At 36.1% G+C, this 18,677-nt stretch overlaps 1 protein-coding gene across 6 annotated transcripts in view; it reads left to right on the top strand.

Moving 5' to 3' along the window:
- The first annotated feature begins 1,690 nt into the window (after positions 1-1,690).
- LOC106874322 (myosin light chain kinase, smooth muscle) overlaps positions 1,691-18,677 on the top strand; it is a 145,560-nt gene continuing 128,573 nt past the window's right edge. For 2 of the 6 annotated variants that reach the window (XM_052965921.1, XM_052965920.1), the window contains exon 1: positions 1,692-2,968. In XM_052965921.1, coding sequence (XP_052821881.1) covers positions 2,788-2,968 — 181 coding nt within the window. In that variant the 5' untranslated portion in view covers positions 1,692-2,787. Of the gene's footprint in view, positions 2,969-18,677 lie in introns of all 6 variants that reach the window. The other 4 variants (XM_052965923.1, XM_052965919.1, XM_052965922.1 and 1 more) reach the window with 4 other exon arrangements.

Raw genomic sequence — 18,677 nt, 5'->3', positions numbered from 1 at the left:
AGGTATGTCAGAAGAAAGTAATTCAACAACACGGGTTGATGAACCGTAAGACGTGTGGCCAAAACCTCCTGGAAAATAACCATAGCGAGGGACATTCCACAGTTGAATTAGAACAGTCACAAACAGCAAAAGAAGACATGCACCCAACACCAGAGCTGAAGACACCTCCGAAAGGAGGTGGCCCCGCCACGTCAAAACGGTAGAGGAGTAGGGGCCGAAACCGGACGTGGTTCCTCCTGATGATGTCTTCAGCTAACTGGATCCTATAAAGGAGCTGTTGTGGTAGCAGACCACGAAACATGGTTGAAATTCCTCCTATATCCATCATATTATAGGATTTCAAATTGATTTTAGAAATATTTTTATCTAATCATTGAGTCAAAAGTTTTGTAATATTTTGGTAACTTATTTGCTTTATTTGTCAAGTTACAACAAAAGTAGCCCAGCATTTAAAGTAGAGGCCATCGTGCTGCACTGTCTGAAGTCATCTTGGTGCCAGTTCTTGCTCCTTGAAGCAAAGAACTCTTTCATTGAAGCTTCCACTTCCTCTTGGTAGATAAGCCAGTGAACTTGGCTGTTGTGACACGACTGGATATCTGTAACTGAAGAGCTCAAAACAGCAAAATCATGTGATTTGGCTGTTTTGGCGGCTGTAGCTGACGTTTCTTGATTGTGAACAGTATAAATAGGAGTACTTTTATGCACTACCAATCCAAATGGGAGGTCTTCAGTTCTAACACAACATCCACTTTAAGTTGGAGATAAAGATTACCTTCTGGTATTTTCGCAGCTTTTGTTGCTTTTAGTTATTTTCAATTCAACTATATTTTTCCTTTTTTGGATTTGGTTTGCAAGATTCTTTATGTGAGCTCGTGTGTTGAAAGTGGAAATTTTACTGGTGAGTGTGTTAAATTATAAGGCACAAAAAGAAAATCACTCTCCCCAGACACAACAGAATACATTTTTCCTGTATTTCCAACACTAAAGTTATTTAATATGCTTTAGAATTTAACATACTTTTTCGTTTATTTATTTTTTTTAAATGTCATTCATGTATGAGAAATTTGAAAAGACAACACGAAACCGGTTATTTCTCAAAATACAATGTTTATATACCAAAAAGATTTTATAACATTTTTCTTACATTTTTCTGACATAATTTAAATATATACTTTAACCATGTAACACAAGCCTTCTGTAGTTTTTTCACTCTTATTATCTTATATATATATATATATATATATATATATGCGCGCACACACACATACATTGCATAGAGGAAATGCTTGTACATAAGAGCCGTAACAAAGTGTCAAAGGAATACAACAGAAAATATAAAACAAATCAACTCGAAATATTTTTCCTTATCTAAGTAGCTTAGCTTTAGCGAGAAGAAACATTTGAATGTGACTCTGAGTGACATACGAGTAAGGAGAAACACTCCCGGAAGTAGAAGGAATGTTCACCTCAGGAAATTAACCTACGATAAAAATAGTTCAATTTTTATATTAGTTTTTTTTTTTCTTTTTCAAAACATTTTATTTTGTCCACTAGTGACCTGCAGTCAGCAGTGTAAGTGGAAATGAGAGAAAGAGGGGGAATTAACTATCTGAAAAGAAAAAAAAAAGAAGTGAAGCAATTTCTGAGAAAGAGGCGGGTGGGAGAGACGCAGTGAACTAGACGGGAAAGGAAAAGAGAGAGAGGGTGCGACAGACGTGTAAAAAACACTAAAATGTGAGGTGGTGGAAGAGTGACTGGAAATGTGATAAAGCGACAATAGAATAGCGATAGAGAAATGATTTAACGTATGTCATTTGTCGCGACCACATTGCGGGTAAATGCAATAATACTCTTAGCTGTGCAATTTCTTACTATCTTTTCTCATATCACACAGCCGACAGACGGGACAAAAAAAAAGTAATTAAGGACAATACTTATTTTTAACTGAGAATTTGTATTTATATGACGAAACGGTTTTAAATCCCATACGATCTCAACTAAAGTTTATTAATTTTTTTTCTAAATCGAAATTTAAAAAAAAATCTTCATTGCATAAGGTTGCAAATCATAACAGGTAGTTCTCAATACTACATTTAAAATATTAATAGTTTCAATTTCAGTTTAATTTAGAACGTATGGATGACTTGCTACTGAATTTTTGTTTTAAAAGAATCAAAACAAAAATAGTCGAAAAAGTAGAAGATCTAAAACTTTTCCATTTATTTATAATATAACTTTTTCTGATATGAATAACTTGGCGGTATTTTTGAAAAAAAAGGGAAAAAAAGAAGTCATTTGTTTATCAACATTTGATAAGTTAACCTGACTGAGCCCAAAGTGGGAGGAGGAGTAAACGTCATAGGGTCACGTGTGTCAGTTACTTTCCGAAACACTTTATGTCAACCACCTGTTTAATGCCACCTCGCTCGCTGTCACTGAAATTATGAGCGTTTATCTTAACTTGAAATGCCCCCAAAAGTATGAATCCACTACATATCCTTTTACTTACCATTCCTTATGTCCTAGTTAGTATATAATAACTACAGAACTATTTTCTTTAAAACTATTCTTCCTATGTACCTGTCCGTTCATTTGAATATTTCCTACAGCATTACACCAGCTGTACTGGTCAGGTCATTGTTGCTGGTTGGCTTCTCCGAAAGAACTAACAAGGCCATTATTGTACGATATAATACCGAAGGAAATCGCGCGGTGTCCCCTGTATTCAAACTGGTTGATATTTACGACTGGATTATCTGATTACCGAAGGAAAATAGAAATATCAACATGTCACACACTCAAACAAACACCAAACAATCTTCGTCCCAGCCATTTCGTCATGTATCTTCCATTCATTATAATCTAACAAATAACGAAGAATGTCATACAAAATGTGTTAGTACGGCAACTGCTCACATTCATGAACCACCTGGTCGGACTTACGTCTCATCCTATTATATTGCTATCGGTGAGAAAGATTTTTGTTTTTAATATATTTTTTCAGTCGAAAATTTTGTTGTACTTAATATAACTGTTTTTTTCCCCCCGTACTTCTTTTACATTTGTTTTGAATTTCATTATCAATTAATATAATTTTAAAGGATTTAAAAATTTAATTTCGATAAACTTTTAAAAAAAGTTTACCGTAGCGACAACGCTTTGAACATAGCAATAGATATCTCATATCCGTTTCTTTGCTGTTGGCAAATAGCTGTTATTGTTATTTTCACTTTGAAAATCCTAATGTCCCTAAAACCAACTTCTTCATTATAATTAACTGCAACGAATATAGTTTTTTTTTTTTATGCAGCACTCATATGTAAGGCAAACCAATAGTATTCTCAGAGCGTGTTTCTTCAGATTCTTGAGGAACCTGCAAAATGAGCAGGGAACTTGTATACGGTCGACCAGCTACAAATAACCCCCTAGTCTCTTCTTACACTGATACACTTTATAGTCTTAAAAAAGTAAGGGCATAAGGGACAATGTAATTCAAAATGTACATAAATGTTTCCCTCCTTCATGACTTTTAATTTCTTTTGTTATTGTACTTTATGTTGTGTCCTCTTCAGGTGGTTTTGGCTATCAAGTCTTACTGTTGTTGTTTTCTGTCTGTCTCCCCTTTTACTTTTTTGAGGAGTTTATTGTACCCTGTATACAACCTCTCGTTATTCTGTTTCGTCTGTGGGTGCACAAGGTCTTCAGGCCAAATAATACCCCCGCCACCACCATACACAGTCTGATAACGGCTATCTTTTTTCTTGTACTCTATTATAAATTGTTGAGAGGTCCTTCAGTTTAATGTTCAACTATTTTTATAACTTCGCATAAAAACAAACTTATAAGGGATGGTCACAGCTGGAACACCTGCTAAAAATTCCTGGCTTGGGAAGTAAACAACATCAATCTTGAATTTTAGCAAGATTAAGTCACTTTGTATTTATCCATTTCTTGACATTCGAAATGGAATTATGACAGACACACAAACCTATCATTTATTGTTTAGCTTTGTGCTAATGTATTAACTGTTTATTTATTTTTTTTTTTAAATCATATGTATTTGAAACGACACGTATTTTGAACTTCTTATGAAAGTTGTTTACGATATGTGGCTGAAAAGTTTAGATTTTATTAGGATGCTAAACGAGTTTTATATTGCACACATGAGCTTGGCTCATCTTTTAATCCACCTTTAGTTCTGTAACATAAGGTACCCGATTTAAAGTGCTATAAATTAAAACATTCCATCAAAATTTCATGTTGAATTATATTCCAAACACCTTCTTAATAAAGACACAGTTATTTCACTAAATTCTTCATTATTTTCAAAATTAATTGAAACAAAAGCAGTGTATTTCAATAGAGCTACTGACTTCGGTGATTCGGGGTTTTGTGAATGTACAGTAGTGAAGTTCTTTTAAATACTAAGATTAAAAAAAAAAAGTTTTAAAGTCTAGAAAATGACTTTGACATGCCAATCAACTCTTTTAATTAGCTTTCGGTTAGTGTGTGGGAGGTGGAGATGTCGCTATTTTGAGATGTAACTTGTAATTTGTTCAGTATGTGTATGTCTGTGTTAATTATGCTGATACAATCAATTGTAAACTTTCGTTTCGGAGGATAATATTTACACTTGGACCTAATGATTAACAGCTTAGGTTGACTTACTCGGTCATAAGGTCAGTCGGTGCACAAGACGTGCCAATTCATCTTGGTTTGGGATCTTTTGTTTCATGTCCAATATCTTCTTTCACTACCAACCACAAGGCAGGACATATTCATTCTATTAACATTGGTAGGACATTTTTTCAAGATGTGATTGATCATTAGTAATACCTTGGAACGTGTGAATTTAACAATATTGTTTCCCCACCATATAATTTCTTAGAAAAAAGTCTTGATTAACATTTGTGAAACTGGCATTTATTTGTTTGGTAGTTAAACTCCCTAATATAGCCATTCCCATAGAGCAGCTTACTACGTACTTTGGATTCGCCCACTTGTTCAAACCTCACCTTCAAGTAATAAGGTAACAATAAATCTACATGTTTGTTTCTTAGTTAATTATTTATTTTTTGTATGGTGGAACCAATATTTCAATTTGAATATCAATGCTTCTTTCAAGTGAAATATTTTTTTTTCACCAACAGGATAGGCATGGTTTCTTTCAAACTGTTTGACATCGTCACTACCCCCACACAAACAGAAGTTGTAATACAAATTCATACACGGAGTAAACAATCACACTTATTGTTTGCCGCTAGTATGTTTACAGTTAAAGTAACTTTATTTTGTATTCACGTCCTTTAATGTTGACTAATTAAACATTTTACCACAACCGAGCCTATGGATATTATTCAAATATCTAATTCGTGATCTACTATGTCTAGATGCTGCTCGGTCTCGCCTATAAAATCTCTAAGAGTCTTTCTACAGACATAGACTCGGTTGGTCTCGCTTGAGGACATAGAAAGACCGTTTGCTAATTAACGGTTGCTTCTGATAGCACCAACTGGAAGACCATCATAATAATAAATTGTTCCCAAGACCCTCATAATGATAAATTGAAGATGAAAATGGCTGGATTGTTTCAATATTCTATATGTTATCGTTTATATTTTTTACCAAAGTAAAATTCAGGATCCGAAGAAATTGGATTGCTTTCGTTTGCAACAGTTAATTGGTCTTTATGAACTCTCATATTTTTACTCACCGTTGGAATGTATATCAGAAAATATTAAGACATTTCACTTGTTCGTTATTGTGCTGTCTTGTATAATTTTAATTATCATAACTACTGAATTTTGAATTCCACCAATTTGATGCTTCTTTCGGCTTACCTTTCACTTATGGAACAAAAGCGGGCATAACTACTGTTTGTTCTGAAAAATGCATATCTTTGCAATGGAATTTTGCAGAAATGCGTTTTCAAGGGTACAGATTATGATTATGTTTACATAAAAAAAAATCATAGTTTTTGGAAGTGTTTTAGATCATTCTCTCTCTCTCTCTCCCTGTCGACTTTGTTTCCTCCTAACTCTTTTAAAACGTACGTGTTTTTTAAATGCTATTTTGCAGAAATACATTTACGAGAGTGTAGATTGTGCAATGTTGAGGTTTCAAACATAAAAAGAAAGAGAAAATTGCTCAACTTATGACTGGTGATAAAGAAAGTCAGTAGGCGGGGGAGAGATTGACCCGAAACACTCCTTCAAAATTCTTTTTCTAAATTTCACAAATGTCGAGAACTTATACCTGTAAATTCCCATTAAAAACTGTGCATTTCTCTGAAAGTTACGAGGCAACAAAGTTGTTATGTCCCCAAACTAGCAGATTTCAGCGCTTAAAGGTGTTTCGATAAAAAACTATCTAAGAAGGCCTCAGATTTACAACCACAGTTAAATAGAAAATTAGGAAAACCGTAACACTTAAGTAAACTTGTTTTATGGTAATATGAATGTTTGGGTATTCCATATTTCAATGAAACAATTTTCAAAATGAAACATCTGATCTACTTTTGGCTGCATGTAAACATGCGTGTTTCTAAATAATATTTTTAATAGTGTTTCAGCTGTGACCAAGTTTTTTCGCTAATTTTTCAAATTAACACCCGCACGATCTTCACTAGGGTGTTAAGGTTAGGGTTACGGTTAGGGTTAGGGAATTCCGTCCGTAACCTTAACCCTAACCCTAACCCTAAACACTAACACTAACACTAACACTAACCCTAAAACCCTAACCCTAACACCCTTGTGAAGATCGTGCGGGTGTTAATCTGAACAATTACCGTTTTTTCAAGAGTGTTCCAATTGTGGCCATCTTGTCTTTTTTAATGCCAAAATTTATACTTTGTGTCACATTCTACCATCGCTTTTCGTCAAAAACAAACAAAAAAACAGCAACAATAAAATAGAATGTGGATAGCAACGTCTCTGAGCGAAGAAGTCTTCTGGATTGAATCTAATCAAGGGCTAATCAAAAACAGACTACAGTTCCCTCCAGCCGGAGGTTTATTTCTAACTTTAACGGGTTGAGTCTGTGCATTAAAGGGTTCTTCGTCCATTGACAAATTTCTTTGTTGTTGTTTTAGACCTAATTCAGCTCTGATCCAGCAGACCAATAGTTAAGATCCACTCAACCTATGACATTCCTATTTTATCAAATTTTAATTTTTCGAATAATCGTTATTGTGTTGAAATATATCTACTGCTTCCTATTTAAAATGATGTTTGTTTTGCAATGTTTCTGTGCATTAATAATAACAAAATTTATGTATTGACTAAAGAATGTAGCAATTACATCAAGCATGTTAGTGACAGCAGTCACAAATTATTTTTTATTTAGCTTCATGTCAGCTCTGATCCAGCAAACTCAGGCTCAATGACCATTCCGTCTGTTATTGTCGAGGTCTTTAACTTGTTTCAGTCATTGGACTGTGACCATCAAAAAAGGTTTAGCCAAACAAATCCACCCCAGTACTTATCTTTTAAGTGTGACATTGACTCCATTGAGCCTCTTTGACTAAACTAAGTGACGTGGATGTAAACAAACCATAACTGTCAAGTGTTAGTGGGGATCGCGCGCGCACGCACACACAGACACACAATAAGCTTCCACATGAGTTTCCACCCACTAAATTCACTCAAGGCATTTGTCAACCTGGATCTATAGTAGAAGACATTTGCCGACGGTTTTAGGTTCAGTCCAGCGGGACTGAACCTAAAACCACATTGTTGTAAAGCTAGCCTCTTAACCATACTATTTTGCTTCTCCATATTTCTGTGAAATTTATCTGTTGACGAGGAATGTATCTGCTAGTTATTATTGTTTAGCCCCTGGCAGCTCTGATCTGGCAGACCTATGATCATCCTGTCTTATTTTTCTTGCATAGTGTACCTCAAGCTACATTATCCATTGTGTTCTTTAAAAAAATAGTTGGGAGGTTTTACTTTCAAAAGTAACAAAATTGGTAGATTTCTTCAGTTTGGCTCACAGATTAAACAATTTTTTCATTAACTAAACAGTTTGAAATTGCGTATACTGGTGTAATTTCTCCCACTGAACACGGTTTACTTTCAACATTTTGGACAAAATTTCGAATTTTAGAAGTTATTTTGTGTTAGTTATTGTGTTTGGGTAATTTTAACCAATCTACGATGTGTATTCAGCTGAAGAAATCTACTGCTGTTTGTGATAGTTATCGAAGAGCAACAACACAAACTTGCACAGCAGGCTACTTTTAGTTTCTGTCTACCAAATCTATTCACAAGGCTTTGTTTAACCTGGAGCTACGGTAGAGAATACTTGCTCAAGGTACCATGCAATGGGACTAAACCCAGAACCATGTGGCTGGCAAGCAAACTTCTTACCACACAGTCATACCTGTGCCTAGCCCCTATATCTTCGACTCAACCCCCAACCTGACACATCCACACTTCTTTGTCTGGCCGAACTTGTTCTCTCCCTCAACTGCTTCTCGTTCACGGGGGTGTTTTACCAACAGCTCTCGAGAGTGGCTGTGGGAACAAGAATGGGCCCCAACTATGTGAACCTGTTCGTTGGCTATGTTGAGGCCCAAATATTTTCAAGATTCACTGGTCCCACCTCCCGAACTATACAGTCGTTATATTGATGACTACTGGTGCGACCTCGCTCTCCCACGAACAACTAGACTCCTTTCTCTCTTTTGTCCACTCCTTCCATCCTGCCCGCGAATTCTCCTGCACCATTTCCAACACTTCCTTTCTCGACATTTCAGTTAACATACATAACTCTGCTCTCACTACCTCCATCCACTACAAACACACTGACTAACACTCATACCTTGACTTCTCCCCCACCTTACCCACACCAAGCTCTCCATCCCCTACTCCTAATTCTTCAGTCTGCGCAGGCTCTGCAGTGACAACCCTGACTTTGAAACTCAGTCTCAACCCATGGCTAGCCACTTCGTCCTTCATGGATATCCCCTCACCACTATCCATACCGCCCTTGCCAGCGCACGTTCTGTGGACCATGCCGCTGCTCTTGCACCCACTCCACCATTGCCCGTTTACCTTCACCTACCACCCCTCCAATGCACCATTCTCTGAGCTTTCTGGCGACTCCAGTCTGACCCCTCCATTTTACACATCTTCCCCAAGCTTGGGATCTGGGAAATTGAGACAGTGAATGAGAGTTAGAGAAACAGATAAAAAAAAAAAAAACCTTGAAAGAAGAAGCAGTGTGATTGTGGTGTTGGTGGTTAGGAAATCTGTCTGATCAAGATGGCGTCCAGAGTATTTTTAAGTATAACAAGCTCTGAAACTGATATGAGCAGCACATTACTTAAATGCAAATGTGAGGTTTTCATTTAAGTCTTGTAGAATGTCATCCATCACTAGATCAGGTAGCACCCTTGATTACATACTGTGGGTGGAGCAAGTTCAGGTAGGAATTCCATCTAACAGACACAGTTAAAGGATTTGCTGATGTTAAATGCAAATCAACATTGTATTCAGTGAAGTTCTTGAAGACAAGAGGCCAATCATGCTGAAGATTTCCTGACTTATAAATATTGTTGTTTTGGTGAAGGCACTATGAGAAGTCACAGAACACTGTACTTAGCTTTTTAATCTAATTTGTAAATCAAAAAAAATAAAGTAGTATTAAAGTGATTTCCTTTTGTTTTTCATGAAGTAGACCTAACAAATTTTGTTGTGTCTAGGGAGAGTTCATTATGTCAATAAGACACGCTGGTTCAGTTCCACTCCTTTATTATTAGTCAATCTAACTAACTAATTGGCTGTTTGTTAAACTTGGTTAAATAGTCTTTTTTTTTTTTTTTTTTTTTTTTTTGTCAAAGCTCTTTCGTTGCTAGACACAAGAAAATTTGCTTCAACACATGAATTCACTTAAAGAATCATGCAAACAAAATACAAAGATGACCTAAAAATTTTTTAATTATAAAGTTCTTCTCATGAATTCTTGCACAGAATGTACTTGTTAAGCAACAGAAAATAAGCAGTAAAAGCATCTTGTGAAAAATTTGTCTTGCAAGTATTTGGTGACCCTGTCAGTGCAGGGACCACTTAAAGGCACTCAGTCCACATTGTAAAGTGGTTGGTGTTTGGAAGGGCATCCAGCTGTAAAAACCCTGCCAAAACTGACCTCGCCTGAGCTTGTGCCACATAAAAAGCGCTAAGTCCATTCTGCTGAGTGGTTGGTGTTAGGAAGGGCATCCAGCTCTAAAAATCCCGCCAAAACAGTTACAGAAGTCTGGTGCAGGCTGCTGTCTGGCCGGCTCGTGTCAAACCATCCCACCCATGCCAGCATGGAAGTCGGATGTTAAATGATGATGATGAATCTAGTAGTTATTAGGTATGATTGTAAATAAAGCAGAGATAACCGAGAATTCATTATCTTATATAACCTTTTCGTTATTAAAGCTAAAACTTAACAGTAATGATAAGGTTAAATAAGATAAAAGGCAAGCTCATTTAAAACTAAAATAATAAAAAGCAGTTAATTATGTGCATTAACTTGTGAGATAAAATTTAATATTAACTATTTAAAACTATATGTTTGGTTGGGGAATACATCTCTTGACTTTTCTGTGTGTGTGTGTATGTGTCTGCATATATGCAATTTACACCTTGTGCACAAAAGAAATTAATGTGCTTTCCAGTATTTAAAATGTGCACAAAATGTTAATTGCTTAACATAATGTAATTAATAATTATACTTCATATTAAGTGTGGACACACTTTTTTGTTGTAGAAAAAAAGAAAAATACCCCCTTGCACCACCTTGAACTTTTGCTCAGACTGACTTTTAAGTGGGAATGTTGATTCTCTGTGAGATAAACCTTATTATTATCATCATCAACACACGCCTGCTTTAATCTCCTAAAATGTTTTGGTATTTCATTAGATCATCATCATCATCGTAGTTTAACGTTCGCTTTCCATGCTAGCATGGGTTGGATGATTTGACTGAGGACTGGCGAACCAGATGGCTGCACCAGGCTCCAATCTGATCTGGCAGAGTTTCTTCAGCTGGATGCCCTTCCTAACACCAACCACTCCGAGAGTGTAGTGGGTGTTTTATGTACCATTGGCATGAGGGTCAGTCAGGCGGTACTGGCGACGGCCGTGTTTTTACATGTCTTTAAAAAGACAGGATGGTCATGGCTAGACTATCTTTGATCACACTTTACTTGACCAGGCTGACCTGATGATAAACAACAAAAAAGTGTACATGTAACTATGAAAGTAGCATACTATCTTTTTCTATTCTTTAATTTTTCATCCACAGACATGTGTACCCTTAACATAGTTCTCAGGGAGATTCGGTGGGACACAATATGACAAAGCTGGCCCTTTGAATTGCAGGTGCTACTCGTTTTTGCCTGTTGAGTGGAGTGGAGCAATACAAAATAAAGTGTCTTGCTCAGGGGCACAGTGCATTAGCGGAAATCAAACTCAAAATCTTACGACCTGAGCCAAATACCCTAACCACTAAGCCACGTGCCTTCATGAGCCTTCAGTGGTACCCTTGTTGTCATAACCAGCAGAGTGCCATATATATATATATATATATATATATATATATATATACTTGCATACATATACATATGACAGGCTCCTTTCAGTTTCTGTTTACCAAATCTACTCACAATCCACTCACAATCCACTCACAAGGCTTTGGTCAGCCAGACTCTGTAGAAGACTCTTGTCTAAGGTGTCACACAGTGGGACTGAGCTGAGAGCTATGTAACTGGGAAGCTACACTTTCCATGGATTGAATGGATCATCACAATCAGTTCTTATTTGAAATTTTGGAATTACTACCTTGCTAGACATGTCAGAAGATCACTCATTTATGCATTCCATTTTCTTCATGAAAGTATTATTACATTATCGTTTAAAATTTAATATTTGCATTTTTAGAGCTATGAATTTTGTAATTAAATATTACAAAACTGAATTCTGACATCAGTTTGTAGATTTTAATAACTGGGAGAAATTTCCCATGGATACCTTCTGCATGAAGAACACATAGTTAAGTTTTTGGCTACACTTAATATAATCGAAAACATTTTAAATAATTAATATAACACCTTTAGGGAAGGAAACAAAAAAGTCATTAGCATTAATGATTAATTCCTGTCCAGAAATGATAACCTCAAAATTCAAAATAAACAATTAAATGGAGGTATGCTATGGAAAGTGTGGTTGGTCTTTATCAAGCAATCATATTTTAATCCTATTAGATCTCTATGGCAAAGTATATTTTAATCAGATTTTGCCAAGGTAACTGAGAATAAAGTGTTCTATTTCTGATAATTCCTAGTCCATGAATGAGTAAATTCAAAACTTCAGATGTCTGTTATAAGTATTGTTGCTCACCATGTAGCACACCATCAAAAATGTTCCTTATATCAAACTGTTTCTCAATTTGAACAGTCCTGCCCATGAGCAATCATGCAAAATGCAATCAATAGCAGAACATAAGCATAAAGATGATTAGATAAAAACAATATGCAGATGTTCACTGGATACATTTACATATTAATACTAGAATACTATGAATATAACATGGCTCCAACAGTGAATGATTAATTGTTGTAGTCATTATATCTTAGTGGCTTCTGCAGTCCCTTTATGATTTTGCAGCTCCTACATGATAGTGTCATATTACTCATCAAGGCTGTGAGGCTGACCATGATTTAGTAGTGTTAGCAATATGGGAGGTGCTGGAGATCGAGTATTAACAACAGCAGTAGTAGTGGGGAAAAATTGATGTTGTTGATCTGTTAGAAACATTACTGCAGGGAATCACATATCAAGTGACAATTCTAATGGAGGAGAAGCTGGTGATGTCAACTCAATGAATTGATCACATCATTAGCAAATGTTCTTGGGGAAGGATATTTAGTAGTTATTTGTTCTAATGATGCTAGCTGTCTCTAGTTATGAACTATAAGAAATAAATCAGTTTGGTTTGATGACTAATGGTAATTTTAACAATGAAACCAGAATGATAGAGCATGCTGCACCAATATCCAGTTGCAGTTGAACTAATATCCATTCAAGTTAACATTAACAATTAACCTGTTGCAACTCATATCAGTTGTATACACCTTCAATGTCTTCATCTTCAAACTGTTTAGGCCTCGTACCCTTAACATTAGCATTGTGGAAAGATTTGGTAAAATACAGAAGTTCTGAACTGTGGAATTTACTGAAATGATCTGCATTTCCACAATTAAAGCATTTCTTTTCATACACAAGATACAACCTAGAAGGATGTGATGGTGTACAATTTTTGCATTTTTAATTGCACTTTCTTTCATTGTTTACTAGATTTTCTTTGATGGAAGTCCCTGCTAGTGGTGTTACTCATTTACTTGTTTCAGTCATTTGACTGCGGCCATGCGGGAGCACCACCTTTTAGTTGAGCAAATCGACCCCAGGTCTTATTCTTTGGAAGTCCAGTACTTATTCTATCTGTCTCTTTTTGCCAAACCGCTAAGTTACGGAGACGTAAACACACCACCATCGGTTGTCAAGCGATGTTGGGTGGACAAACACAGACACACAAACATATATACACACATACACATATATATATATATATATGTATATACGACGGGCTCCTTTCAGTTTCTGTCTACCAAATATGTTAAATATTTTTGTCATAGAGCTTGGTTGTTTTTTTCAACAGTACACTTTTTACCTTCAAATGAGTAAACTTGAATAATTATAGGACACAGGGTCATCTTCTACTTCGGTTCCTTGATACTACATAATGCAGAAAATTTTGTCTCAGCTAGCTCAGGGTTTGTGTCATGTAGAAACAGTTTTGAGTTAAATTGTACTTGCTGTGACTGTGCTTCTTGAATATTATCAAGATTTAAGCATTAATTAAACTCCATTTCAGTGTAGCTAGTTGATTATCAGAGTTGCAAATTATATTTAAGATAATTTGATAAAGTCCATGACAGTGGCAAATGATTAATTTCAAAATTTTAGGTGTCTGCTACAACAGAGTATCATAGTTTACCAATGTTACCCAAATGGCATACCATAAAAATATGCCTGACACTAAATTGGTAGCCACCATCTATATTCCTGACTATGTGCAAGCATGTAAAACATACAATGCCACAACATCAGAATAACAAGTAGACATACAGATGTTGATTGAATACATTTACACTATTAGCCCTTTAACATTTAAACTGGCCATATCCATCCAAAGTATTTCAATATTCAGACCAGCCATATCTGCCATCTCACACCTACCTTACAATATTCTGAAAAGAAACAATCACATCATTAAAATCTCAAAACTACAAAATAATGCATGATTAATTCAAAACGTTGTGAATAAGTAGGCATTACATTTAACCAAGTAATTTGAATGCTAAAGAGTTGATATTACTTTTCTCCTTGATTGGTATATGAAAATTTAGTTCGACAATGTTATATAATTTGAAAAGGAAACTGCTTTAAATAATATATATATCCTAGATAGTCTGTTTTAATATTTAAGATACATTGTAACTTACAGAAAGTTCTGTATAGGCTCAGGCATATTTGTGTGCTTAAGAAGCTCACTTTGCAACCGTGTGGATTTGTGTTCAGTTCCACTACACGGCAACTTGGGCAAGTGTCTTCTACTATAGCTCCAGGCTGACTAATACTTCGTGAGCAATTTTAGTAAATAGAAACTGCATGGAAGACCATTGTTAGTGTGTGTGTGTGTGTGTGTGTGTTTGTCTCCTACTGTTTGACAATGTGTGTTAATTATGCCCCCATAAATTTGCAGTTCTGCAAAAATAATCACTTTAGTGTATTTGGCCTTCTTGCAGTGCAGCAACATGGCTGCCATCCAATGACTAAAAGAAGTAAAAGATAAACATTTCTATTAATTACATATGAATCAGAAACACAAGCCAGTTAATTCTTCATATTCTTTTATTGTAAAAAAAGAAAAGTTATAATAATACAAAGCCATGATTGAATTTCGAGTCCCTTATTCATTATGAATTTTCATAAGAAAGTATTTGAGTAAATATAAGTTAAAATAAATAAAGTGTTGTAAAATAATGTAGCTGGTCTTTTGTATTTCTTTTAGAAATTTGTACAAATTAATGGAGAAAATGCATTATTTATTTTGTGGAGAGAGACCAGAATTGATCTTTATTATCAATATTAAGATACTGTGTGAGCAGAATAATTAGCATTCTAGACAAAATGCTTAGAGCATTTCTTCCTGCTTTGTTAAGTTCAGATGCCACTGAGGTCAACTTTGCTTTTGTAGTTGATTAAATGAGCACTAGTTGAGCACCATTCAATGTAACCGACTTCTACTTCCCCTAAAGTTGCTGGCCTCGTGCCAAAGTTTGAAGTCATCATTATTATTATAGAGAGCAGCAAGCTGGAAAAATCATTAGCATGCTGGACAAAATACTTACTCTTTTACTCTTTTATTTGTTTCAGTCATTTGACTGTGGCCATGCTGGAGCACCACCTTTAGTTGATCAAATCAGCCTCAGGACTTATTCTTTGGAAGCCTAATACTTATTCTATCGATCGCTTTTTGCCTCACCGCTAAGTTGCGGTGATGTAAACACACCAGCATCGGTTGTCAAGCGACAGTGGGGGAACAGACACACAAACACACATACATATATATATATATATATACATATATGACAGGCTTCTTTCAGTTTCCGTCTATCAAATCCACTCACAAGGCTTTGGTCTGCCTGAGGCTATAGTAGAAGACACTTGCCCAAGGTGCCACACAGTGGGACTGAACCCGGAACCATGTGGTTGGTAAGCAAGCTACTTACCACACAGCCACTCCTGCACCTTAGTGACATTTCTTCAGGCTTTATGTTTTGAGATCAAATTCTACTAAGGTCAACTTTGTTTTACCACCTTTTAGGGTCGATAAAATAAATAGCAGTCAAGTACTGGGGTTGACAAAATCAATTAGCACCCTCTTCTCAAAATTGCTCATCATATGTCGAAAGCTAGAATTGCTATTATTTAGATCATCCTCAAATGAACAAGTCCTCTGCTTGAGCCTCTGGCTATCTTGGTCCTCCATACATATAGGATTTTCAACGACTGTTTTTTCTGTTATTAATCTTTATGATGCTCTATGAACTGTGGATGCAATTCCACATATAAGTTCCCCGACTAGTTCTGTAGCCTACCAACAGATGACAGCACATGGTTGCGTATGCAGTGAGAATAAGTAGTGGCCTTCATGAGGCAGTGTGCCAAGGTGACAACCTTGCAAGTTGTGAACTTTGTGTTTCTGTGATCATGTGTATGTTGCACTCTGCAGTTTTGTCATGACAAGTTAGAACAGAGAGCCAACATGAAATTTTGTGTTAAATTTGGGAAGTCTGCAACAGAGACATTGAGCATGCTTCAGCAAGCTTATGGCGATGAAGCAACAGGTCGTACACAATGTTTCAAGTGGCTCAGGCATTTCAAAAGCGGAGGAATATCCCTGGAAGACAATGAGCAATCTGGAAGACCTACCATGAGCATCAACCCTGGAAATGTGGAGAAAATACATCAGCCTGTGCATGAGGATTGTCAATTGACAATCAATGACATTGCTGATGTTGTTGGTCTGTTGTATGAGTTGTGCAGGCAATCCTAATGTCTGAATTGAACATATAACACGTCTCTGCCAAGTTTGTCCCCTCACCTGCTGACCACTGAGTCAAAGTCTGTCGAGATCTCTGTCAGCATGCTGCTGATGACCCATCCTTCATGTTGAGGATCTTCACTGGTGATAAGAGTTGGGTCTATGGGTATGACCCTGAGACAAAGCAGCAGTTGTCACAGTGGAACAGCTCTTCATCTCCATGACTGAAGAAGGCATGACAAAGCTGCTGCTCAATCAAGAACGTACTCAGTTTTTTCTGACATCTGTGGTATTGTGCATTGAGAATTCATCCTTTGGTGCTAGACTGTCAATCAAAAGTTCTACTGCAATGTTTTGAAGTGTTTTGAGGGAGGACGTTCGGTGGAAGTAACCAGATCTGTGAAGCATGGAGATTTGAATTCTTCACAACAACAATACACCCTGTCACCAAGCTCTCCTCACTTGTGAGTTTCTTGCCAAAAACAACATGGTGTTGCTTCCACAGCTACCCTATTTGCCAGATTTAGCACCTGTGGACTTCCATCACTTCCCCAAGATGAAAATGCAGCTCAAAGATCACTGTTTTAACACCATTGTTGAAATCTAGATCGAATTGCAGAAGGTCCTCACCTCGTTTACAGAAAACGACTTCCAGGTCAGATTCCAAAAGTGGCAGGAATGCTAAGATCGATGTATTGCTGTGCAAGAAGGCTATTTTGAAGATGATGATGTTAAAACTTAAGTAAATAAGCTATTTTTTTTTATTAAACATAACTAGACTTTCTTTTCCCTTTACTCAAAACCTTCCCAAGTGACGTGATGTGGAACCAAGTGTAAGCAGCACCCGTGGTTTTTGTTTCAAGTGAAATCCTGAATAGGATGCCAGTAGTGACTAGGTACTCAAGACTCAGCTGTGACAGTTTTAAGTGATGTGGTATCTACACACTAATGAGCCTATGCTCCTAATCTCTTGGGCACTCTGCTGCTCTGTGATTTCTTAGTTTAATTTGGTATCACAAGGTACCTAGTTATTATGTGTGGCCATGAGGAGACCCTGTAGAAGTGTTGAGAAAGGCTGCTATGCAGCAGGAGACATGCACTCAGCTCCTCTTTTCATCCTCACAAAATGGACTAGCTGGTAGCTGAAAGCAGAGAGTAGCAACTAGAGGCAGTGTGCACTAACTACAAGCACTACAACCCCAATACTACTGCACAGACATTCCATACTTGCTCTGATTGCAAACACGCCCACACATGGTGACATAACAGAATTATTTTCTTTAGAAAACACATTACAGTGAGATTTCTGTTTCATTAGCTGCAAGTTATTTGTCAAATACTCATTCAGTTTCTTTTCATCTGAAGAATTCCAATATTTTGCCTACAAAGTATTTTCACAAGTAGTTTATCTCTCTATAAATATCTCACAAGTAGTTTATCTCTGGCTTTTGTATGCAACAAAAGAGCTGGTTGGGTTGTGTACAATAATTATATATCATTATTAAAAGGATACGTAAACTATTTACCCACAAGCATACTAGTCTTTTCCTGAAAACTTAGTTGAAGTTGTCAAATATTTGTTCTTGGAGATTCTGCAATGCCACAACCATAATCATGCTATTAAGTATTATTGAAAGATTCTATTTTAAGCTTTCGGAGATGAAATCTACTGTTTTTGCACCAAGGAAGACAAATAATTTTTTACAAGATAAAAAGGAACAAAAGACACTGTTTGAAATTCTGTAATGTACTGGAATCTTAATAGACAAAGGAAAATCATATATGTACTTGAAAAGATCAGCTCTTTTTTTCTAGCACAAAAATGGTAAACTGATAGACCGACCTAGTGAAGTATAAGAGTTAATAAAAAAAATAAATAAAAGAGGCAAATGTTATAATTTTTTTTATCTAATTTTTATTTCTTTTTTTATTTTAACACAGATTGGAAACATTTTTTTTTTTTTTTTTTTTTAATATACAAAATTACTTTAGAGCACAGTTTTATCTCATTATCATTT

This window comes from Octopus bimaculoides, chromosome 2 (assembly GCF_001194135.2).
Source record: "Octopus bimaculoides isolate UCB-OBI-ISO-001 chromosome 2, ASM119413v2, whole genome shotgun sequence".
In the NCBI taxonomy this organism is placed as follows: Eukaryota; Metazoa; Mollusca; class Cephalopoda; order Octopoda; family Octopodidae; genus Octopus; species Octopus bimaculoides.
The sequence above is the reverse complement of the archived record's forward strand: the minus strand, read 5'-3'. Positions and strand labels throughout refer to the sequence as shown.